Consider the following 25,786-nt stretch of genomic DNA (forward strand, 5'->3'; position numbering starts at 1 on the left):
CAAGCAATTAGGAAGGCAAATGGTATGTTAGCCATTATTGCAAGAGGTTTGGGGTACAACAGTAACAAAGTTTGGCTCCAATTATATAGGATTCTGGTGAGACCATTTTGGTCTCAATACCAGAGGGACGATATACTTGCCTTGCAGAACGTGCAACAAGGGTTCATTATGTTGATTCCTGGGATGATAGGGATGTCCTATGAGGAGAAAATGAGTAAGCATTGTGAACTGTGAGGACAATAGTCTAGAACTTCAAAAGGACTTGGACAGGTTGGTGGAATGGGCAGATAGGTGGCAGATGAAGTTCAATGCAGAAAAATGTGAAGTGATTCAATTTGGTAGGAAGAACATGGAGGGACAATATAAAATAAAGGGTACAATTCTAAAGGGGGTGCAGGAGCAGAGGGACCTAGGTGTATATGTGCATAAGTCATTGAAGGTGGCAGGACAGGTTGAGAGAACGGTCAACAAAGCATACAGTATCCTGGGCTTTGTTAATAGGGGCATACAGTACAAGAGCAAGGAAGTTATGTTGAACTTGTATAAGATACTAGCTCGACCTCAGCTGGAGTACTGCATCCAGTTCTGGGCACTGCACTTTAACAAAGATGTGAGGGCATTGGAGAGAGTACAGAAAAGATTCATGAAAATAGTTCCAGGGCTGAGGAATTTCAGTTATGAAGATAGACTGGAGAAAGTAGGACTGTTTTCCTTAGAGAAGAGAAAGTTGAGAGGTGATTTAATAGAGATATTCAAAATCATGAGGGGTCTGGACAGAGTGGAGAGGGAGAAACTGTTCCCACTCCTGAAAGGATTGAGAATGAGGGGGCACAGATTTAAAGTATTTGGTAAGAGAAGCAAAAGTGACATGAGGAAAAACTTTTTCACGCAGCGAGTGGCTAAGGTCTGGAATGTGCTGCCTAAGAACGTGGTGGAGGCAGGTTCAATTGAAGCATTCAGAAAGGAATTAGACAGTTATACGAAAAGGAAAAATGTGCAGGGTTACGGGGAGAAGGAGGGGGAATGGAACTGAGGGAATTTCTCTTTCAGAGAGCCAGTGCAGACACAATGGGCTGAATGGCCTCCTTCTGCACTGAAACGATTCTGAGATTCTGAGAATGGGCCTATACTCACTGGAGTTTAGAAGAATGAGAGGTGATCTCATTGAAATGTATAAAATTCTTGGAGGGCTTAACAGGGTAGACGCTGAGTGGCTGTTTCCCCTAGCTGGAGAGTCTAGAACTAGAGTCATAGTCTCAGAATAAGGGGTCAGCCATTTAGGACTGAGATGAAGAGAAATCTCAGAGTGTTGTGAATCTTTGGAATTCTCTAGCCCAGAAGGGACATAATCCAAGACTGAGATCAACAGACTGTTTTGGCAGTAAGGGAATCTTCAGATATAGGGATACATAAGGAAAGTGGAGTTGATGTAAAAGTTTAGTCATGATTTTATTGAATGACGGAGCAGGCTCAAGGGGCTGAATGGCCTAATCTTGCTCCTATTTCTTATGTTCTTAAATGGAAAGTAGTGCCTCTGCAATCTCCTCCCTAACTTCTTTGAGTAACCACAGTACAATCTATCTGGACCTGGGGCTTTGCTCACCTTAAAATTGGCTCAGATCTCCTTTCTTTCCATCTTAACTGTTATAATATTTCTTTTGACTCCTCCTACTGTTGTCATTTTCTCTTTGTTACCCTCTTCAGTGAAAACTAAAACCAAGTATCTATTTAGTATCCTTGCCACTTCTGTATTATTCCCTGAGGTTATCTTAGTCTACCTTAGTGGCCCTATCCCTATCTTATGTGCTTTTCATGAGCCATAGAGTTATACAGCACAGAAACAGGCCCTTCAGTCCATTGTGCCCATGCTGGCCATCAAGCAGCTATCTATTCTAATCCCATTTTCCAGCACTTGTATGCTATGGCATTTCAAGTGCTCATCTAAATACTTTTTAAATGTAATGAGGGTTCCTGCCTCTACCACTCCTTCAGGCAGTGTATTCCAGTTTCCAACCAACATCTGGGTGAAAAAAAATTTCCTCAAATCTCCTCCCCCTTACCTTAAATCTATGCCCCCTGGTTATTGACACCTCCACTAAGGGAAACAGTTTCTTCCTACCTACCCTATCTTTGCCCCTCAAAATTTTGTATACCTCAACCAGGTCCCCCCTCATCCTTCTCTGCTCTAAGGAAAACAACCCCAGCCTATCCAGTCTCTCTTCATAGCTGAAATGCTCCAGCCCAGACAACATCCTGGTGAATCTCCTCTGCACCCTCTCCAGTGCAATCACATCCTTCCTATAGTGTGGTGCCCAGAACTGTACACAGTACTCCAGCTGTGGCCTAACTAGCGTTTTATACAGCTCCATCATAACCTCCCTGCTCTTATATTCTATGCCTCGGCTAATAAAGATAAGTATCCTATATGCCTTCTTAACTACCTGTTCTGCTGCCTTCAGTGATCTATGGACATGTACACCAAGGTCCCTCTGTACTTCCTAGGGTCCTACCATCCATTGTATATTCCCTTGCCTTGTTAGTCCTCCCAAAATGCATCACCTCACACTTCTCAGGATTAAATTCCATTTGCCACTGCTCTGCCCATCTTACCAGCCCATCTATATCGTCCTGTAATCTAAGGATTTCCTCCTCACTATTTACGACACCATCAATTTTCGTGTCATCTGCGAACTTGCTGATCATACCTCCTATATTCACCTCTAAATCATTAATGTACACTACAAACAGTAAGGGTCCCAGCACCGATCCCTGCAGTACATCACTGGTCACAGGCTTCCAATCACAAAAGCAACCCTCGACTATCACTCTCTGCCTCCTGCCACTAAGCCAATTTTGAATCCAATTTGCCAAATTGCCCCGGATCCCATGGGCTCTTAGCTTCTTAACCAATCTCCTATGCGGGACCTTATCAAAAGCCTTACTGAAGTCCATGTAGACTACATCAACTGCTTTACCCTCATCTACACATCTAGTCACCTCCTCGAAAAATTCAATCAAGTTTGTTAGACACGATCTCCCCCTGACAAAGCCATGCTGACTATCCTTGATTAATCCCTGCCTCTCCAAGTGCAGATTAATCCTGACCCTCAGAAATTCTTTTCCAATAGTTTCCTTACCACTGATGTTAGACTCACCGTCCTATAATTACCTGGTTTACCCCTGCTACCCTTCTTGAATAATGCCTGTCGAATACTTCACAATTCCTTTTGACCTTATTAACAGTTTCCTGATTTTATCCTTGCCTCTATTTACCCATTGCACCGCATTATTGGCTAGTATGGTATTTTGCAGTGGAATGTATTTCTCCTGAACGCTATCAATCTTTTCTTCACATATTGCTCACTGTTGTTTTAACTTTTTAATCTGTCAATATTTTTCTCCAGTTTACCTCCATTAGCTCCATCCTTGTTCTCTCATATTTGGCTTTTACCTAATCTATTGCTTTGGTCTCTGTAGAATCTATTTTTTCTCTCATTCATGATCTTAGGCCATATTATGTTGTGATCACGACTCTCTCGATGTTCCTAAACACTTATTTCTCTTATCTGATCTGGTTCATTCCCCATTACTTGGTCTAGTCATGCTCCCTCCCTATTTGGACTGATTACAAATTTGATCAGAAAGGAGTCTTGTACACTTTGTAAAAACTTCAACCCCATCTCCTCTTTCATTCCTTCTCCTTGCCAGTTTATTCACGGAAGTTGAAATCTCTCATGACTGTTTTCACTAAATTCTCTAGGTTTACCTATATATTTCTCCCTCCATTTCCTTTACACTATTTGATAATCAGATATCTCTAATAGCATGATCAATCATTTCCTATCCTTTATCTCAATCGATATGGATCCTTTTTCTATCAATTGATGTGATGTTTGAAAAATAAATCACTGATCCTGCCCTTCTGTATAAGTAGTATTAAAACAGCCAAGTAAAAATATTAATTAAAAATCTAAGTCTGCACTCCAATCCTACATTCTGCACAACTCAAGTGCAATGCACCCATTGGTGGATTCAATCTACAAGTCATTTATTTACATAGAGTCATTTACAGCACAAAAGGAGGCCATTCTGCCCATTGAGTCCATGCCTTTTTCAATTTAATTAGTTAATAATTGAGAAAACTGTAAGAATGAACTTATTCAAATATGAACCACATTGGACAGACCACACTGGCTTAACTTAAAAGGTAACGCACAATAAAAATGCAAAGTTCTTAAATAAGTAAATGGTTCGTTAGAAGGGAAAATCACAACTTGTCTTTGTTTTTCCTATAAGAAGAAATACACCGCATAGTGCAGCACCGAGTCAGAAAGACCCCAGTCAGATTCAATCCCCAAGCTGTGCTGAATTTGCAAGAGTGCTATAATTGGTCTTAGGGTAATTGAGGTGGAAAGGGGAAAAAAAAATCTCTAGTTGCTACCAAACAGTCCTGAATCAATGTGCATAGCTGAGCAGAGAGTCGAGATCACCTGTGAATGCCAGATAACTGGTTAATGAAGCGAAACTTATCATTCATCATTGCTTCCGGTGAAAGGTGCTTGACATGAGATCTAGCCTTCTGAAAAGTGGTGGTACGACAGGTGGGGGAACTGGAGGATGGAATTCTTATTAAAAGAAAAGATACCGAGCAGTGCCTTTTCATCCTAAATTGATGGGATTCAAGTTTCTTCAGACCTAGTTTGTCCAATCTGAATCAAGTTTTTAGTATCTGTTGGTCCTTACCTCAAAGCTTCCCCATACTCGGCATGAATTACCATGAAATTAATAACTTCAGAGATCCCATAATCACAACTGGTGCAGGAGATGGCATAGTTCACACTGATGTAGTTAGAAGTGCTTTTCAGAGGTGGCAGGAAGGTGGGGGGCAGCGTTTGTAGTGAAGTTGAAGCACGTTGTTGGGACAGAGTAAAAGGAGCAATATGCTGCATCAGACAGAGAAGGCTCAACACTAGATGCAGAAAGTGGTAAAGTGTTAAATTCCTTTACATAACTGTTCCAACAACAGAAGGAAGAAAGCATTTTCTGACAGCTTAAAAAATAACCAGCAATCTGACTGCCTTCAACCCCCAAAGCAATTAAAATATTTATTGACAAGCACAAAATACAAAAAAAAATGAAGTGAACACAAAAAGTATTTCTAATATCTGCCAGTTCTGATGAAAGGTCACTGACCTGAAACGTTAACTCTACTTCTCTCTCCACAGATGCTGTCAGACCTGCTGAGTATTTCCAGCATTTTTAGTTTTTATTTCAGATTTCCAGCATCTGCAGTATTTTCCTTTTATTTTAGTGCTTAATTCACTGCCACTTCTCTTCCAGGGTTGCCTACCTTGAAGAAGTTCTGCTCTTTTCTCTGACAGGATTTTCATTAGTCTCTTTTACCTTCATTGCTTTCTACCCTCTGTCCTATCAACACCTCTTTTGTTATTTCTTGCCTCACCCCCCACTTTACTTGCTTAAAACCTTTTACATTTCTAATAGCTGCCAGATCTGATGAAGGGTCACTGACCTGAAACGTTAACTCTACTTCTCTCTCCACAGATGCTGCCAGACCTGCTGAGTATTTCCAGCATTTCTTGTTTTTATTACAAAAACTATAGGGATGATTTAACCCTTCCATGCCTGACAACAACTGCACGTACCTTGGTTAAAAGAGAGTCAACCTTCTTTCCCCCCCCCCCCCGACCCCATTTGACATTGGTCACACGCTGGCTGCTATTTTCACTCCTAGGTTTCAGGTGGTGTGCAAGGCAGGCAAGGTTTGATGATGTAATTCAGACTCTGGCACCAATTTAACATGCAGGTGTGCTTTTGACATCCAGTGTCAGTCTTGACAAGAACACCAAGCTGCAAGGAGCAGCAGGCCCTGAAAAGGAACATGTATTAGACATTAAGCCCGTCGAGCTTGTTCTGCCATTCACTTAGATCATTGCAGATCTGCATCTCAATTTCATTCACCTTCCTTTGTTCCATATCCCTTGACACCCTTACGTAACAAAAATCTATCCATCTCAGTCCTGAAAATTACAATTGGTCCAGAAACCACAGATGTTTGGCAAAGTCAGGTGGCAAGTTCCAAACTTCCATGGCTCTTTGTGAGAAAGAGTGCTTCCTGATTTTACTCCTGGAGGACCTAGCTCCAATTTTAGATTACAGTCTCTTCTTCTGGATTTTTCACCACCAGTGGAAATAGCTTCTCTATACTTACCTATCATGTACCTTTATCATTGTAAACATCTCAATTAGATCACCTTTCAAAGTAGTACACCAGATGGGTTCAGGCCAAGACTCTGTACAGTTGAAGCAACACTTTTGAATTCTAACTCCCTTCAGATAAAGGCCAACAACATTCCAACAGCCTCTTTGAGGACTAAAGGGGCAAGTTAACTTTTGATGGTTTCCTTGTGGGTCAGGAAGAGCAGAAGTACTCCTCTGGGCTCCACAAAGAAACCTTGGGCCTATGTAGCCCTGGAGTCCCCCTCCTTCTCCCTCGACCGCAATTGCAACCATCCTGCTACGACGCACTTACCTGACCGTCAGGGACAATTCCTGTGGGTCTGCAGAGTCTGCCTCCTGTCAGGCTCATGTTACTCCCATCCTCCAAGTCATTTGCACTGGGTTCGGGCAGGAGTTCGGGCTGATGAGGCTCCAGAGTTAAAATAGCATGGGCCTCATGTTGGCGAGCTTTCCACTCACCCCACTGGCCTCTGACCTCTCACCCAGACTTAAAATTGGAGATGATATGTTTCCACCCTACTTTATATCTTTTGGGGAAAATAAAATAATCTGAAACTTTCATCTCAGTCTAGCTTTGTATAACAAGAATAATTTTGTTTTTAAGCTTCCACTAAACAGAAAATGAACTTCCCAGATTAATATGATCTAAGTAACTGAAAGCTACTCACAGATTTCAGCTATTTACAAGGTTACTGCCATGGGCAAACTTCTACATGGGAGTGAACAGAATTCAGATTAACCACTTACACATGCAAAGCGTGCAAAATGTTCTAGACAGTTATGCCAAACACATGCATTGGTCACCGAGGTTTCTGCAACAGTTGTTACTAGGCACCCACTCCTCCAGTTTCTGAATTTCCTCAGTTGGCCTGACAGCCCCCAAATCTGGTCAGACAGATGCACAATACAACTGTCATGAAAATGCCTCCTGTGCAAATGAGCAGCACGTATGGCAGAAATGATTTGCTACTTTGCGTTATCAGTTTACTCAGTGGAATTGTGAGTCATTCAAGGAGAAAAGTAAACAGAAAAAACAGCTGCTATGCCAAGGTAGCAGTTTTCAGAGTCATTGTGAATGAACTGATTTAATTTGCATCTTTTTATGAAGGGGCCGGATCTGCATCTTTTCTCAACTGGATTGAATTTGAATTGAAAGGCTCATGAATGGGGCATTGCTACATATTTAATGAAGACTAAAGTTCTTGTAGCAACTTTTACTGCCTGGGACACTGATGCCATTAACATGCAACCTGCACAGTGCAGTTTACTAAGATCTGTTTCCTTCATTTCTCTCTCCCCCTTCCCCAATTTCAACAGGAAACAAAGCAGTTATCCAAAAAAATGTCTGTGTATACTTTCAGGCAACAGAAACTACACACAAAAAAAATCAGCAAAACACAAGCAAAATTTTTAACATTGTACAGCAGCCAAAGTTTAAAATCTAATCTGTTGCCCATCAACTCCAAACTCAGTTTTTGATCTGCTGGAAATGTTATCATATTCCACAGGCCACCCAACACAAGCAGCATCAGAAACTGTCAGTACCTATATTTAAAGATCATGAAGTTTTATCAGTGTTTATACTGCAGGGTCTATTCCATGCATACTATTAAAAACAAGAGATGAGGGAATGCTACTTTCAAAATTTAGAGGCACACTGCCTAAAAATTCAAATTATCAATACTTCTTCAAAGATGAAGAAAATCACTCCTGGAGGCTATTGCTGCTAAAACTTTTCACAGTTGGACAAGTAACCTACACAACTTTAAACTGCTCTGTTGAAGTTATCATATTTTAATACCTAAATATATGATTGTCGATGCAGACTTAAAAATATCTGATTTATTTTGAAGTTTTTAAGAATTGGTCATCTTCTAGCAATAATACCAAGAACTTTACTCCAAAGACATTCACAGTCTAACAAAAGGTCAAGAATTGCAGAAGAGGAAAACTCACAACAAAACACACTTTATCATTCGTATCAACATATGGGGTGGTGCCAGAGGGCTGGAGGGTTACACCTCTGTTTAAGAAGGGGTGGGGGATAAAACTGGCAACAGCAGGCTAGTCAGCCTAACATTGGTTAGATTAGATTAGAGATACAGCACTGTAACAGGCCCTTCGGCCCACCGAGTCTGTGCCGAACATCAACCACCCATTTATACTAATCCTACACTAATCCCACATTCCTACCAAACATCCCCACCTGTCCCTATATTTCCCTACCACCTACCTATACTAGTGACAATTTATACTGGCCAATTTACCTATCAACCTGCAAGTCTTTTGGCTTGTGGGAGGAAACCGGAGCACCCGGAGAAAACCCACGCAGACACAGGGAGAACTTGCAAACTCCACACAGGCAGTACCCGGAATTGAACCCGGGTCCCTGGAGCTGTGAGGCTGCAGTGCTAACCACTGCGCCACTGTGCCGCCCTGGTGGTGGGGAAACTTTTAGAAACAATAATCTGGGGCAAAATTAGTTAGCATTTGGCAAAATATGAGCTCATGAATGAAGTCAGCACAGATTTGTTCAAGGCAAATAGTGTTTGACTAACTTGATCAGTTACTTTAGGAGCGGATTGATGGGGGCAGTACGGTTGAGGTTGTATATACGGACTTCCAAAAGGCATTTGACAAAGTATCACATAAATAGACTTGTTAGTAAAATTAAAGCCCATTGGATTAAAGAGACATTGGCAGCATGGATACAAAATTGACTAAAGGACTGAAAGCAGAGAGTAGAGGTGAATGCTTGTCTCTCAGACTGGAGGGAAATATACATTGGTGCTCCTCAGGGATCAGTATTAGGACCATTTTGATGTATATTAATGACCTATTTTTGAGTATACAGGCACAATATTGGCTACTGCAAGCTTTGAAATTCTTTCCTTCCCGTGGGATTGCACTTTAACATGGTGGAAGTCTTGCATTTTCCTACAACCGAGTGTTATGCTGGCATGTGCATAACTTCTGGTAGGGCCACCCAAACCAGACAGATGGGAAGGTAGGAGCCAGACTAAAAGAAGTCCACGTGTACTTCTGGTAGGAGGTTGTGAGTGAGGCAACAATCTGTCCATGTAAAACTAAGTCTGTTACTGACTTGGAAATATAAACATCAACTGTGAAAAATCACAATCTGCTGGATGTAAGGCAAGATGATATACCAATTGGCATCAAATAGTTTGCTCTGGACAGACAGCAACAGAGGAAATGGGTTTCCGATGTGCCACTAGGCCCAAGGGACTCGAACATGCAATAATCTTTCCTCAACCAACACTAACACAAACAAATGACTACTTGACATTAATGTTATAGGTGGACAATAAGCTGAAGAACTAAAAGGATTTTTATTGGTTCAATTACCCTTTTATGTGAACAAAAGAAATGAGGAAACTTGACTAGAGTGAGTCACTGTGATAATTGCAATGTTCACAGGATTGTTTCTATTCTTGTGCAACCTGCATTGGCACTGTCAGTGAAACAGCTAACCTGAAATGATGTCAGATTACAGGAAATCACAATCTCCTGCAGGCAAAACGGATTCTGAATGATAATCTAAACACATCAACATTCAGCTATTCCATGGCTGGTTTACAATTACTAAACTCGCATTACCATATGAACATCTGTGCATATGTTATCAGAACAAGGAGCACAATTTTTTTTTTAAACAAACATTTATGAGTGGTTGAAGTAGCAACAGGCAAAGGATACCTAAATTAGCAAAACAATTGATCAATTAGCCAAACTGCAGTTACATTTTCTATGATAAACTTGATTTTAAAATTGATCTAAAGTTGAACACAGCCCTTCATGCAACAAACGTTCAACTCTCAAGGGCTGCAATACAGCTCACTGATTTAGGCATTAGCCATTGGGCATTTCTCTGTATTTAAAGATATTAAAGCTGTTCCCTCTATCTGGGAGACTGCTATCACTAACAACCAACAGACACTTTGCAGCTCAGAAGGAACCATTTCCTGCTCTGCCGTCCCGCCTGTTCCATTAGTATTGTCAGAGAACACTTTCAGGCAATGGAGACTCCATGAGTTCTATGCAGACCCATGATACTGCTGGGTTCAACTCTGGTTTGCTCCGAATCAACTTATCTTAGCAGGAGCAGCAATACAATGCTACAATTGGACTCAGCTTTGCTAAGTTAGGGAGGAGAAAATCAATCTGGGTGCCTGCTTCTAAATGCTGTCTAGCAACCTGTGCTAAAAGTATGCAGCTGGAAGTAATACAAGGACAGAATCACTCTTGGCTGTAACACTCGCTCTGCTCAAATTAGATTTTTTAGATTTAGAGATACAGCACTGAAACAGGCCCTTCGGCCCACTGAGTCTGTGCCGACCATTAACCACCCATTTATACTAATCCGACACTAATCCCATATTCCTACCACATCCTCACCTGTCTCTATATTCCCCTGCCACCTACCTATACTAGGGGCAATTTATAACGGCCAATTTACCTATCAACCTGCAAGTCTTTTGGCTGTGGGAGGAAACCGGAGCACCCGGAGGAAACCCACGCAGACACAGGGAGACCTTGCAAACTCCACACAGGCAGTACCCGGAATTGAACCTGGGTTGCTGGAGCTGTGAGGCTGCGGTGCTAACCACTGAGCCACTGTGCCGCCCGACATGAGCGGCAGGTATTACCTGTTTCAGCTTACAGAATAAGATAGAGGTCTGTAGGGTAGCATGAATCAGCACTCTCAGGAGAGGGGAAATGGGGGAGACAAAATTACATTTCTACATTTCAGTAGTTTGCAATACCAACTTGGTCTCATTTTGAAGAATCACTCTTTTATCAGATGCCTTCGTGGTTTCTTCCCTTATGTCATCTTCGCAGACCTTATGTTTTTCATCCTGCATAAGGAAGACATATAACATTAGAATGAATTCATTTTTCACACTGATAATTTTTGGGCAGTACAGCTTATGAGCCTATAAACAATCATCAACAATCTTTGTGTCCCAACTGCTTGGTGGACTAGACACTTGAAAAAAAAAAGGTTTACAGTCGCTGTTGTGCTGCATCACAAAGTGATGCAAACAAGGGTGTGAGGCCATGACTAGAGTCCATCATGGTCACCAAGGGGCAGAAATGCCGAGCAAACCCCAGGCATAACAACTACACCGTGCTTTCGAGTAACTTATAAACCCATCAATCCACCTGCTCTTCCTGTCTTCTCCTATTAAAAAAAAAAGTAACGGGCTCCTATTTCTGACATTTTTTTTCATTCAAGATTACCTGAACAGCATGAAAGAGGGAGAGAAAAAGAGAGGGTAGAGAGAGAGAGAGGATAGAAAGACAGAAAGAGACAGAGACACAGAGAAAATCGTATGCAATGCCTTTTTGGAGTACAATGATTGTTGTTGCGGTAGACAAATATGGCAGCAATTTTGCACAAAACAAGATCCCACAAACAACCAGATGAATGACCAGTTAATCTGATTTTCCTTTTGGTGGAATGGGTAATGTTAGTCACGACTGTCAAAATTGCCTGCTCTACTTCAAATACTGTATGATATTTTCAAGCTCGATCTGAACCACCAGCACAGGAAGAGAAGATTGCAGTCCAAGTCTCCAGCAGGAGAGTACCTCTGACAGTGCAGGACTCGCTCAGTATTACACTGAAATGTCAGTCTAGATTATGTGTTCAAATCCCACACTGGAGTTTGAATAAACAAAGCTTTGAATCCAAGGGAAAGGGCAATCAACAGAGCCAAGCAAATACAAGGAACTCAGAAGCAGATAATTGTAGTACCTATGCCATTACACACCAACATCGCTTTTCAAAATGTTGAAACACGAAGGGATAATGCAAAATCTGTACAAATCATTGATTAAGCCCCTGTTAGAATAGCATGTACAAATTTGGGTACTAAGTTTAGGAAGGATGTCAAAGCCATGGATGGGGTACAGAAAGAGATTCACTATGATACCAAGGATGAGTAGTTTTGCTAATAAGGAGACGACGGGTGTTTTCGCTAGCCATGCCCCTATCTTCTTGGCAATCTCTCAGCATGTCTAACTTTGGACAGCAACAAGGCCTGTGAATCGCTGTCTCAAGCTCTCTCAATCCAATCTCCCAACGCGTTGAAACCAGTCAAGACAGCCTCTTTTGATTGAAGTCCAAAGCCTCTAAAGCAATTGCACAAGCATCAATTTGAGATATTCCCATTGCACTTAGCACCCGGTCATTGGAGCTCCATAACAGATGCCCATGGAGTTGTCAAAATAATAGATTTCCATCCAGAGAAGCCTTCTGACAGAGCTACAACTAGGGCATTCCTCTACACTCACTAGCCAGACATGGTAGAGTATTTTGATAAGCAGGCTCAGCGAGGTCTGAAAACCTTAGCATTGCAGCAAGAGGAAGCAACCTAGCCCTCTGGCCAGTAGGTTGCTGCTCCCCCAATATAATCATCACCACCACTTGCTGTTCCTCACACATAAACTTAAGATTCACCCAGTGTTAACTCTTCAAGTCGGTGTCCAGTATAACTGGTGTTGGTAACAAAGAACAGTACAGCACAGGAACAGGCCATTCGGCCCTCCAAGCCTGCGCTGATCTTGATGCATGCCGAAACTAACACCTTCTGCACTTCCGGGGCCCATATCCCTCTATTCCCTTCCTATTCATATATTTGTCAAGATGTCTCTTAAACGTCGCTATCGTAAACAGTGGAGAGAATGATGCAAACTGATTGTTGTTGTGAGCTATTGGTTATGGCAAGTAGTTTTTCCAGGCCTTTATGTCATGCACATTTTGAGTAGTTTTTTTGATTTAAGAAGTTGTAACATTACATTGGAAGATTTCTTCTTCCTCAGTTAAAAACAGGATTGCTGTTAAGTGCTGACACCATTCACCCTGTCAGATGCTTTGGCCATTTAATTTTAGGATGAATCCCCTTGAATGCTCAAGAGCTACCCTCTTTTGCCTCACTTCATTCAACACAAGAGGTAGAATCCATGAAACTCGGTATCCAGGGGTGAGAATTGTCTATTTTTCAGAATAGTGCAGCTACAAGTCTTTGCTTTGGTGTGCAGATGCAAATGCAATCCTTTAAATGACTGCTGCAGCACTTAAAAATCTCCGTCAAACTCTGCTCGACTAGAAAAAGCTCAGGATTGGTAAACGTAATAAATGCAGAATTTCTGTCAGGAAGGGCTGTGCAAGTAAAATTGGTGAGTTCTCCTGCATCATGTCCTTCCCGTCCAAACTGTGCCCAAGAGGTAATATCATAATATTAAATTTGGGAGATAAGAACAAAAGAAAGCAGCCTTCCAATGCATCTTTTTGTTGTGGGTTGTTTTCATTTTTTGACAATTCTATATTCCTCCACTCCTGATTAAATTAATAATCCATTACTTTTGAATGATTTTCAAATGCGTGTTCAGTCACAATCTAAATGTTACAAGCATTTCACCCCCAACTCTGGCCCATCCTTAACCCTTTCAACGTCTTTTCGATGAGGTGTTAAACCAAGGCCCCGTTTGCCACATGGACGTAAATGATTCCATGGCACTATTTGATGATGATAAGGGCAATTATCCCCCGTGTGCTGGCCAATATTAATCCCTTAATCAACAACACTAAAACAGATGATCTGGTCATTATCACATTGCTGATTGTGGGAGCTTGCTGTGTGCAAATGGACTACCACATTTCATGCATTAAACCAGTGACTACACTTCAAAACTATTTTATTGGCGATAAAGCACTTTGGCACGTCTTGAGATTTTGAGAAGTGCTTTTTAAATGCAGGATCTTTACTCTTAATTCCTTTTGTTAAGAGTAGTAATATTTATTGCACTAATTATAATTAGAGTTGAAGTAGAATCACATAATGAACAGTGTTAATACAATGCATCCTTTTCTGCTGCTTCTGCTGGGCTGCAGTTTTACCAATTTCTTGCCTAATTTTGTAAAGAACTTCAACAGCCAAAGTAATGTTAGTTATAGATACAAATAGTTTAAGACAACAGTGACAGAAAATCAGATTAAAGGATGTCTAAACAAGACAGTTTTATAATTACAATGAAGAAGCAAGGCCAAAAATTACCAGGCTCCACTGCTAGTGCACAGCCACATTTGACATGAGCACAGAGCAAAGAATCAGGACTCAAACCCTATTTCCAGCCCATACTCATTCCTTATGAGGCTCTGCACCAGCAGTGGAACTTTGCAATTTCGGCCTTATAATGCATAAACATCAAAAGAATACACAGAGTGAGGTAAAATCAGGAGAATATTTGGGAGTTTTAACTCAACTAGTACTTTATCCACACTCATTTCCTTGAAGATAGTCATCCAATTACGATATTAATATTAACTACAACGAAGAGCTCAAGACAGGTTTGCACAGTGGTAACTTTGTAAGGACAGAATAACATTCACAACTTTGTAAAGAAAGCCAATGTCATCATCTGACAACTATTTGCAGTACTTGTCAAAACCCAGTTCTATCAAACTGACTTGTAACTGCTGAGACCCTTTACCTGGACAGTAAAATTAGTCTATAAAATGAAAAGTGAATAAAAGATTTAAACTGTTGTCCCAATCTAAGTTAGGAATTTGGTACATTAAAATGTATGAATGTATGCATGCAAGTATATTGTTTGTATAGTGATTCTGTTACTGGACTAGTGACCCAAAGGCCTGAACAAATATTCCTGAGAACGCAAGTTCATATTCCATGATGACAGTTTGAGAATTTAAGTTCAGTTTTAAAAATCTGGAAATAAAAACCCATCTGGTTCACAAATGCTCTTTAGGGAAGGAGATCTTCTGTCCTCAGCCTGTTTGACCTATATGTGACTCCATTCCCACATCAACATGGTTGACTCTTAATTGCCCTCTGAAGTAGTTTAGCAAACCACTCAGTTGTTTTGTACCACTACATAAAGTGGTTCAAGAAGCAAGTTTACAACCACATTTTCAGGGCAACTATGGATGGGCAATAGATTGACAGCTTTCCCCCACCTTCCCCACCATACCACCTAGTGATGCCTACATCCCATGCATAGCTAAAAAATAAATGGCGGAGCCTCATTCCAGCTTCCATGCTGTGTGAGGAGGCTGGGAACTCATTGTGTGGGGAAATCACAGGCACTGACAGGGATGGGCAATAAATGCTCGCCTTGCCAGTGGTGCCCACATCCCAAAAATTAATTTTTAAAAATACTATCAGGTTAAAATAATACAACATACACAACTTATTTCAACTTTACTACAACCAAATTAGTTTGTCCTTTTTTCTGTCTCTTGGCTCACAATTTAAAAAACCATCTGCATCAAGGTCAAAGGCAAGAAAAGGAAACTACCAAATTCGACCTATTTATTTCTTAGTTATTTACCTGAAAAACAGTTTCTTTCTTTATAGACTCTTCATTAATTTCTTTAGAATAGCTATTTGGATCTTCGTTCATTGATTTCTGTCCTTTGGCTGTAATAACAGTTAAAAAATTGAGATATTATTAGAAAAGTGATGAGTCAATGCCACATTCTTTCATCAGCCAAGTATATGGATAAAAAGAATGTTTTATGGTCTAACTAAATCTCTTCTGGGAGTGATACAACTGCTGGTTTGAGTATTCATACATTTTACCAACTGCAACTAAAATTTCTGATCAATACCTTGCGTGGTTTAAACAATGCACCATATAAAATTTGAGAAAACACAGTATCACCCACTTTACACTAAATGAAGAAACTAGTTCATTTGAGATTAAATCAGATACGACAGTGGCTTGGTTTCATTAGATCAGAAGCTAAATTAGCTCCACAATTAGAATGATTCCAACCTCTAACATGCAACACAATTCACTCGATTTACTGCTGATGAAAATGAAAGCCATTGTAAGATTGTGTTTCACTGCTATTCGATCTAAATGTACATTAAGTACAACAAGTACAACTCGGGTAACTTCAGTAATCTGTTCTCAGCAGTTTCACCATGATCACCACATCTGGTCAGAGGTATAAGAACAAGTCAAAGCCATGTATAGGTGATTTTCCTTTTGCATCCTTATATAGTAACATTCTAATAAACGCAACTGTTTGGCTGCAAACATTATCTTTTGCCTGCAATACATTCCAGTAATCCAGTAGACGTATTACCCTTTTGTCATGTATTCTACACATTAATAACCTATAATTAGAATTAGAACATTACAGCGCAGTACAGGCCCTTCGGCCCTCGATGTTGCGCCGACCTGTGAAACCATCTGACCTACACTATTCCATTTTCATCCATATGATCAAGATTGACAACTACATTACAAAAGCTTAATAATGTGTAACTAAAAGGTATTTCAAAATAGGGACCACCCAATGTTGTATCACATGATTTTAACTGTGGGGCCTAAATTAATAAACGGAGCAAAGAAGCAAGTTTCTCACAACTACTGCTGACAGAAGACCCAAAGGTGAGCTTCAGAAACTCCTTATCCTGCTTATAGAGCTCTACCAAATAGGTTTGTATACAGTACTTCAAATGTCATTAACTATGATTTGCTGAACAAGGGTTCTTCCAGCATGCATTATATTGTGAAAACTTTGCTTCCCCCATTGCCCAAATTCTGTGAGTCTTGCCTTTGTTACAGATGTCACCAGTTGCACAGTTGTGCCATCTAATACTATATACATAACAGTCAAACCCTGTTTTTCCCAAATAAATTTCCTGCCGGCCCATTTCTTTTTGCGTTCCATTCTGTGTAAAAAGGGTGAGCAGTTTTGACTTAAACATATGCGCCAAATATTGATAACTGATAACTCAGTTTTGTTCCAGCCTGGTTGAGCACTTCTGCTTGCCCTTTTTGCTTATTAGTCTACCACCCAAAGAATATTGACCTTCCAAAATAAAATTAGAACTTGTGTCCAAGTAATTTTTTTAATGAACTGTGACCTGGTCTGAAAATGACTGAACAAAAAAGGTTTTAAAGCAAAATGCTTTTGGCATTAATTAACAAGAACACATCTTCATCAAAAGCATATCTTCTTTGGCCTCCTTATCTCGAGAGACAATGGGTAAGTGCCTGGAGGTGGTCAGTGGTTTGTGAAGCAGCGCCTGGAGTGGCTATAAAGGCCAATTCTAGAGCGACAGGCTCTTCCACAGGTGCTGCAGAGAAATTTGTTTGTCGGGGCTGTTACACAGTTGGCTCTTCCCTTGCGCTTCTGTCTTTTTTCCTGCCAACTACTAAGTCTCTTCGACTCGCCACACTTTAGCCCCGCCTTTATGGCTGTCCGCCAGCTCTGGCGAACGCTGGCAACTGACTCCCACGACTTGTGATCAATGTCACAGGATTTCATGTCGCGTTTGCAGACGTCTATAAAGCGGAGACATGGACGGCCGGTGGGTCTGATACCAGTGGCGAGCTCGCTGTACAATGTGTCTTTGGGGATCCTGCCATCTTCCATGCGGCTCACATGGCCAAGCCATCTCAAGCGCCGCTGACTCAGTAGTGTGTATAAGCTGGGGATGTTGGCCGCCTCGAGGACTTCTGTGTTGGAGATACGGTCCTGCCACCTGATGCCAAGTATTCTCCGGAGGCAGCGAAGATGGAATGAATTGAGACGTCGCTCTTGGCTGACATACGTTGTCCAGGCCTCGCTGCCATAGAGCAAGGTACTGAGCATATGCCCCCAATTAATCCAGTGACGAGCTGAACCGTAGACTAGTAAGAGTTCCGGTTCTATCCCTAATCTATGCTGATTGAGCTCATCTCATCCAAGCTGTTGGTAGGATGCTACAACTGACCTCAACTCCAAAGGTTAGCAAAAGAAAACTCAACTAGGATTCCTGCTTTTGATTGCTTTTCAATTTGGAAGTGTATGAATATGGGCATTACTGAAGAGAGTAAAATAACTCAATGGAATTAGAGAAGAAAGGGGAGAAAACTGGTTAGAAAAGATTCTAAACCCATTTAACTAAAAGCTTTCCCATTAACACATAGTTCTATAGGTTGCAAGTAACTATACTTAAATGCAAGGAGGTTATCAATAAGTTGTTCAGAGAAGTAACCATAATTATTTCAACCAAAGCCAACCTCATCCCACCACTGGCTCTGTTGTTTCCAAGTGCATCTCATTATACCACCTTCCATAAAGCAATCAACCAGAAACACCTCAGATCAAGTGCAGTATTTAGCAGAGACCTGGGATTTAGCTGCCTGCTCAGATTCACAAGTAGGATACAGGCCATACCCCATGGGACCCCTGTTTATACCATACATTAAAAGTTAATTAGATAAACAAGCTTTAAAAGCAGGTTGTTTTTACTGGTGCAATACATTCCTATGTGGCTTGGCTTCCAGTACACCTGGGGGTAATGTGAGTACTAATTAGATTATTGTTATATAATATTGGGTTTAGAACTTTATCTTTTAAACAATGTCTTCAAAACAAGGTTTTCCAAGGAAAGCAGCTCCAGTAATGAGCTTGTAACGTGATCAAGCCCAGCTGCTTCTGAAATATTGAGCTGTGCTCGTGAACAGGCATCATTTCTGGGAAGGATAACAAATCCCATTCACCTCAATGACAGCCAGACAGTTGATATATCTCCTTGATGAATCTTTGGTATCCAGGAGACCTGAGCTGACAAAATCAAGAACATCGCTGAAAGTGGCACATTGTCGATCATCGTTCCGGAGTAGTTCCTATTTAAAGTGCTCCTCAGTATTGCTCATCTTTAAACCTACTTAAAACAATAATTTACACAGAAACACACAACTTAAGGTGGATTAAAAGCTAGAAGATGCTCCCAAATCCTGGGATGGTTTTTTAAAAAAAAGGAAGACAAGGACTCAAAGGTCTTTGTCAATTTCAGTTTTAAACTGTGCATTGTGGGGTACTGACTTCAGTTGAAGAAATATAAATAACTACTCTGCTTAAGCACTAACAAGATATTTCCTTCCACAAGAGGGGAAATTTACTTTTAGAGGAAAGCCTGTTTGCTGTTTATGATTATCCAGAAAGATTGTTCTATCCATCTCCGAACACATACCATGTTAGGTCTCCCGACATGAAAGACCTACATACCAACATATTCAATAACTCCATGTCAAACTAAGTGCTATTCAACTAAGAGGAGACTGACAACCTACACTTTTCTGGATGCTGATCCCAGAACTTGAAACCAAATTATGGGCTCAGTTACAGTCAGGGCAAATTCAGTTTGTCACATTTTAATATGATAAATATAGCAGCTCGTTATGGTTCTGAGCTCTGAAAGTTCAATTAAACAATTACAAGACTCCTGAGTGAAATTTTTCATGTGATCAAATACTGGAAAGTTTTTAACCTTGACTGTTTAAAGTTTTGGGTGACAATCTAGTATATAGCTTAAGTAACAATGAAATATCAAAATGCTCAAGACAGACGTTGAACAATACAACAGGTTTTCTCAATAACCTTTATTTGAGTGTCACTACCCAATGCTCTTGATGGCAGAAGGTGATGGAGGCACAGAGATAAATTGAGATGGGGGTTTCCCTCAGGGCTACAAAGGAGGGAGGGAGAGGAAGGTCAGCTGCATGTAGTCCAGACAGTATTAAGTATCAATGCAATAAAGCTACCACAACACAAAGCTCTTACTCTTCATTTGCAGGCATCTTGATTAGCACTATTGTGCTACCATACACTACAAAACACAGGGGGCACTGTAGGTGGGCACCCATAAAATACAATGCTCCACTTTATTCAGTCAACTTGCCAGCCATCTGCTTAAAAAAAGCAAGCAAGACCGATAATTGGCTAAGTGCATCTCCTGGGGTGGTAATGACCCATCTAATTCAGGAAGATATGAGATTTTCTATTCGGTATGAACTGATTTAGCTACTCTCAACCAAATATCTCTAACTCTCCTCCATTATCTCAACAATGGGGGAGTGGGGGCAAAAGGAAATAAGGCAATTTCCACTTCAGATTGCTATCATGCTCCTACAATAAAATAACCGGTCAACACTCACTGCTGAGACTCCCACATGAAGCGACTTCAGTGAGTGGTGGGTCGGACCTAAAGTGTATCTCAACGAATGAGATTTAAGGATCAAGAAAGAAACAGAGAAATGATGGAGAAGGAAGGTGAATTATAGTTAAATCATGTACATGAAGAGAAATAGAGAGGGAAAACAAGATTGGATTAGGAGAAAAAAAAAGGAAAAGTAAGAGGAAAAAAAATGTAAAATCTCCAACAGCAATTTACAACATGCAGGAATGGGAATTTTAAATTGTTACCTTTCTGGGCCAGTGAGGTTAATTGGTATTGTATTAACAAATACCATGAAATTAAAAAGATATTTCCTCTGTAAATTCCATCCCAACTTTGAGCTGAATTTAATGGACAATTCATATGCAAATCCAGCAAGTTTGTAAATATAGTGGGGAGGCCAAGGGAAAGATGCCGTTTGTGGGCAGCAAATGGCAGAATGGTCTAAATCCTCCAGCATGTTCTGGAGATTCACAACTCACAGCGTATCTCTTAATCCCCTGAATCTGTCAGCATGTGTCATGAACACAACTTATAGTGGTTACCATGGCTCTTGGAGATAGGTTAAAAAAAAATTCAACTCCTCACAATTGTGACCTGATAATGTACTAATAGAAAGAAGTAAATTTTATGCCCTCTTATGTATGTTCTGGAATGATTTTAAAATCTGATTGGACGCTTTTAAATTTGCACTTGGTAAAGAAATATGGGAAGATGGTCCCTGTGGCTAATGACAGGACATTTTGTGGCTATGTGTTGACCGCGAGTCAATCAGACAACTACAAAAGGACATTCTCACACTCGATTTTGAAAAATAATACTGTTAAAAATACAGACAATAATAAATACCTGAAAAGGATTAAAGTGTAGGAATTGAGGGGTTCTGCTGGCAAAAGTATGAAATTCTGGAATCAGACTTGGAATTAGTGTACATCTTTTATCAGCCCATTGTTTATTTTCTGTTAGTGTAATTTGATGTGAGAGTATTTAGTTTTGGGTCTGCTCTTTGGACAGCTGCAATGACTGCCATATGTGCATAAGTTCCATGACATTGTAGTGTGAGATCTCATATTACGCAATTGATATTTGAGATTCTTGCAATTTTATTGGAAAATAATTTTCAGTTTATTATTTGGAAAGTCAATCAGTAGGACACAATTTGTAATGCACTCCATGTGCTACATTTGGACACTGTTTAGTTCACAATGCACAACATTCACTCCCTCCACCACCGATGCACAGTGGCAGCAGTGTGTACCATCTACAAGATGTACTGCAGCAACTCACCAAGGCTCCTTAGACAGCACCTTCCAAACCCGCGACCTCTACCACACTGAAGGACAAGGGTAGCAGATGCATGGGAACTCCACCACCTGCAAGTTCTCCAAGCCACACACCATCCTGACTTGGAACTATAATTGCCTTTCCTACACTGTTGCTGGGTCAAAATCCTGGAGCTCAGTTCCTAACAGCACTGTTGGCGTACCTGCAACCCAAGGGCTGCAGCAGTTCAAGAAGACAGCTCACTGCCACCACATCAAGGGCAATTAGGGATGGGCAATAAATGCTGGCCTAGCCAGTGACACCACATTGCCCGAACGATTAATAAAAAAACTAGGATGAATTTTACTTGTGCAGTTTTAGTTGTCTGAATTCTTTGTGAATCAAAGCCTTCAGCTACCTCCCAGGTGTGGGAGTGCAGTTTTAAATATGTGTCAAGGGATCTCGCTTGATGTTCACAGGTAGTCTGAAATCAAGGGCATAGTGCTTAAAATTCATTTTTGGGACATGGAGTTGCTGACGAGACTGGAATTTCTTCCCATCCCAAGTTGCCCTGAGAAAGTGGTGGTGAGCCTTCTTCTTGAACTGCTGCGGTCTGTGTAGTGGTGGTGATCTCAAAATGCTGCTAGTAGCAAGTTCCAGGATTGTGAACCAGCGATGATGAAGGAATGACAATATATGTCTGAGTCAAGATAGTGTGTGACTAGAAAGGACCTGGAAGGTGGTGATATTTTCATGCACCTACTGCCCTTGTCCTTTGATGTAGCGGAGACTAATTTAACAGATGGCAACTACTTGAGTCCATTAATCCCACAAGTGCATTGTATTTTCCAGGTGGATGATATCTCCTGTTGGTTTTGGACTATGATTCCAAATCAGTAAGAGTCCATATACTCTTAATTTTTTTTTTAAATCACAATTTTGCTCTCATTTTCTTTCCCACATCAGTAATTCTGCCATCACATTGTCATCAAATTCCACTTCCAGCAAGTGATTGCTCAAAAACATTTCAAGCTTAAGAATGCAGGAAAAAGTCCAACAGCGTGCGCTGTAAGATGTCCCGCTCCAGCAAGATCTGGATCATTAGCGCCAATTAGAATTACAGACAATGGTAAAGCCAAATTACTGCAATTCCACTTATGAAAATACATGTAAATACACTAAGTCATGAATGTCCTTTAGGGAAGGAAATCTGCCATCCTTACCTGGTCTGGCCTACATATGCCTCCAGACCCACAGCAATGTGGTTGACTCTGAACTGCCCTCTGAAATGGCCTAGCAAGCCACTCAGTTGTCAAGGGCAATTAGGGATGGGCAACAAATGCTGGCCTTGCCAGTGATGCCCACAGCTCATGAAAGAGTATAAAAAAAATTAAAGGTTTAATTCAGGATTTTGATTAATTTATTAGCACAGATTACATGCAAACAGTGCATATGTGATTGTGAATCACATGGCATACTTGACAGCATGGGGGGGGGACAAGTTAAAGCATGATGCTCAGCAGACTTCACCGTGCAAGCGAAAGCAGGAAACTCATTTAAGAGGCAGCTTGCGTGGGTCATCGGACACTACCTGCCTACTGAAAGGCTGTTCTTCCTACACTGCAACATATGATTACAGAAATAACAGTACAGCAGGAGGGCATTCATCTTTCAGGAACTACAGTAACCACTCATCTGGGACAGTCAAAACTAGAGACAAGGCCTTTCAGTTCACAGCACATACCACTCTTGTGAATAAACAGAAGAGTTTTTTTTAAACCTTCAATCAGTGTCGAACACAATATCAATACATCTGGAGAGCAGCTGTACCAATAACATTGCCTCCCATCCGAACTCCCCACAAATGGATGGAAAGTTACCTGTCTTTGTTCCCAATGGTCAGAAAGTACAGACAAAATAGCAAGGAAGTGACCTGGTGCCAGGCCAATGGCTCTCTTATAAATAGCTGCCAGGGGAAAAGCCAGGTTCACTTCCCCAGCAAAGCATGTTACCTCTGCTCAGCATCTCCCCTGCCAGCCTGCGTATACAACAATGCTGTGTATACATACACCAAAATTAACATGTGATTTGTAAACATTTTAACAGCAAGGATGAACGATAGAGCTGCATCCTTGGAAGCCTGCTTATAGCATGTTACTTAAACAGGCAGAAACAAACTATACAAGATATTAACAGGAAATTTGAATATTTTGGAATTAAAATTGTTGCATAAGTAGTTACTCCTGACCACAGTACCAGTGGCATTTTCTAGAGCACTATTTCTCAACAGCCACCCACGTCCTCAACACCTGCTAAGCTCATGACTCAGTCGTGATAAATAACTACGCTGCTCCTACACTCACTGGCAAATCGTAATTTACCCTGAACCTGAAGCTGTGGTAACAATTTGGGGTTTTCAACAGAACCTTGTAGATATCTTGTATTTATATGAATAAATGAGGGGATTCCCTGCCTGGAATCCACAGGGCTAGTCTTTCTCAAAAGTAAACTTTTAATTACTATCAAAATGTAAAGCATAGAGCAAATGGTAAAGCTTGGTATAGGTGCACAAAGGGGAAAAATCAACTCTAAAATCGTTTTCAAGATATCTACAAGGTTCTGTTGAAAACCCCAGATTGTTACCACAGCTTCAGGTTCAAACAATTATTTCATCCTCAATTTAAGTTAGCTTTTAAAACTCCAGGCCCCTGCAGGTGAAGAAGCCAATCTGCTTCCAAAATATTTTTCCTGGGATGTCCAAAGTCCTGCCCATTGTGGAACTGAACCATACAGACAAGGAAGGCGCCAGGTTCAAATTTCAGGGCAGCAGTTAGAACTTAACAATTGTTTCCAAAGGAATTACTGATTACTATCTGCCGATTCCTGCTGGACAGTGCATACACACAGGTCTTAGGTAGTGGCAGAGATAGATAGGTGAAGAGAAGATTGCTGTGAACCTGCCTGAACTGGTTGACACTGTCCTCAAGCGTGAAGAATGCTCGTTCAGTGAAATATTCCATGGCAGTCAGCAACTGCCGTGCAACTCTACCCCAACATGTGTCAGTATGTCTGTAGCGGGACCTTTCCCCACCTGTCCCCCCAACCCCCCCCAGTAACACACTGGCAGCAAACGGACAACCAGATCCCGCAGGTACCGTTCATGATCATAGCCTTTCCCTTAGAAGAATCTCAGACATTTCACCCACAAGGAAGCTTATGCCAGACAGTCTCACATATGTCCTAATGTCCAGTTATAAAACATGTTAGTGGTAGTAAAAACAAGAAATGCTGGAAATACTCAGCAGGTCTGGCAGCATCTGTGGAGAGATAAGCAAAGTTAACATTTCACCTGAAATGTTAACTCTGCTTCTCTCTCCACAGATGCTGCCAGACCTGCTGAGTATTTCCAGCATTTCTTGTTTTTATTTCAGATTTCCAGCATCTGCAGTATTTTGCTTTTATGTTAGTGGTAGTGTTGCACAAAGAATTGAAGGGCAAAACAAATTCTCATATGTTCATTCTAGTTCTACCCATTTAACAGTGAGTTTTCAAGATTTCACAACGGAAATCAAGTTCAGGGACATGTGTTTTTTTGCACATCAATGATATGTTTTTTTTTAATCTCTGGATTGAGAGTCAATTGACTGACTCATATGCAGGGACAAAAACAGAGTATGTGCTCCAAGACCACACAATCCTGAAGTAACTCCACTGCATAACTTCTGTCTCTTCAAAAACAGATGGGAAAATGTTTTAATCGGGAAACTTTCCTAGCTACTTCAAAATAACAGTGGAAACCCAATCTATATCTTGAATTCTTTCATTAGAACAGCCCACCATTTTATTCTTTTGCCCCCTTTTTTTTAAAAGTCAGTTTGCTCCCCACATCCACCATCAAATGTATTGGCCTCTCTTAACCTGCTCTGTAATTGGCACCTAAGAGGTGCACGTGAGCAACCTGGTGAAAGTTTCTATTATGTTGCCTTTGCTCCTCTTCTATTGGTGCAAATGACAAATAATGGCTCGGTGGCTATCTGCCACCCATTTCTCCTTACCTGTGCCACTCAGTAGTCTCAGTTCTCCATGTGGCTCGAGGCTTTAATTCAGGGTAGTCCTATGGGGCTTTAGGATACTGAGTTGGGACTCAATTACATTACCTTTCTTTGTCTTGCTCTCCAGCAAAAAAGGCAGCAAGTGAAATTTAATGGAGGGTAGTGTTATCCCAGCATCCACGCAGCATGTGAAATAGCTCTTGTTCT

The 25,786-nt window shown here is 40.9% G+C and overlaps 1 protein-coding gene across 16 annotated transcripts in view; it reads right to left on the minus strand.

Annotated features, from left to right (window-relative positions):
* The window catches only part of znf438 (zinc finger protein 438), a 380,009-nt gene that overhangs the window by 87,313 nt on the left and 266,910 nt on the right, over positions 1–25,786 (minus strand). For 15 of the 16 annotated variants that reach the window (XM_068014399.1, XM_068014498.1, XM_068014379.1 and 12 more), the window contains 2 exons: positions 15,634–15,722; positions 11,047–11,135 (listed from right to left, as the gene is read on the minus strand). In XM_068014399.1, coding sequence (XP_067870500.1) covers positions 11,047–11,135; positions 15,634–15,722 — 178 coding nt within the window. The remainder of the gene's footprint in view (positions 1–11,046; positions 11,136–15,633; positions 15,723–25,786) is intronic. The other variant, XM_068014502.1, reaches the window with a different exon arrangement.

This window comes from Heterodontus francisci, chromosome 2 (assembly GCF_036365525.1).
Source record: "Heterodontus francisci isolate sHetFra1 chromosome 2, sHetFra1.hap1, whole genome shotgun sequence".
NCBI lineage: Eukaryota > Metazoa > Chordata > Chondrichthyes > Heterodontiformes > Heterodontidae > Heterodontus > Heterodontus francisci.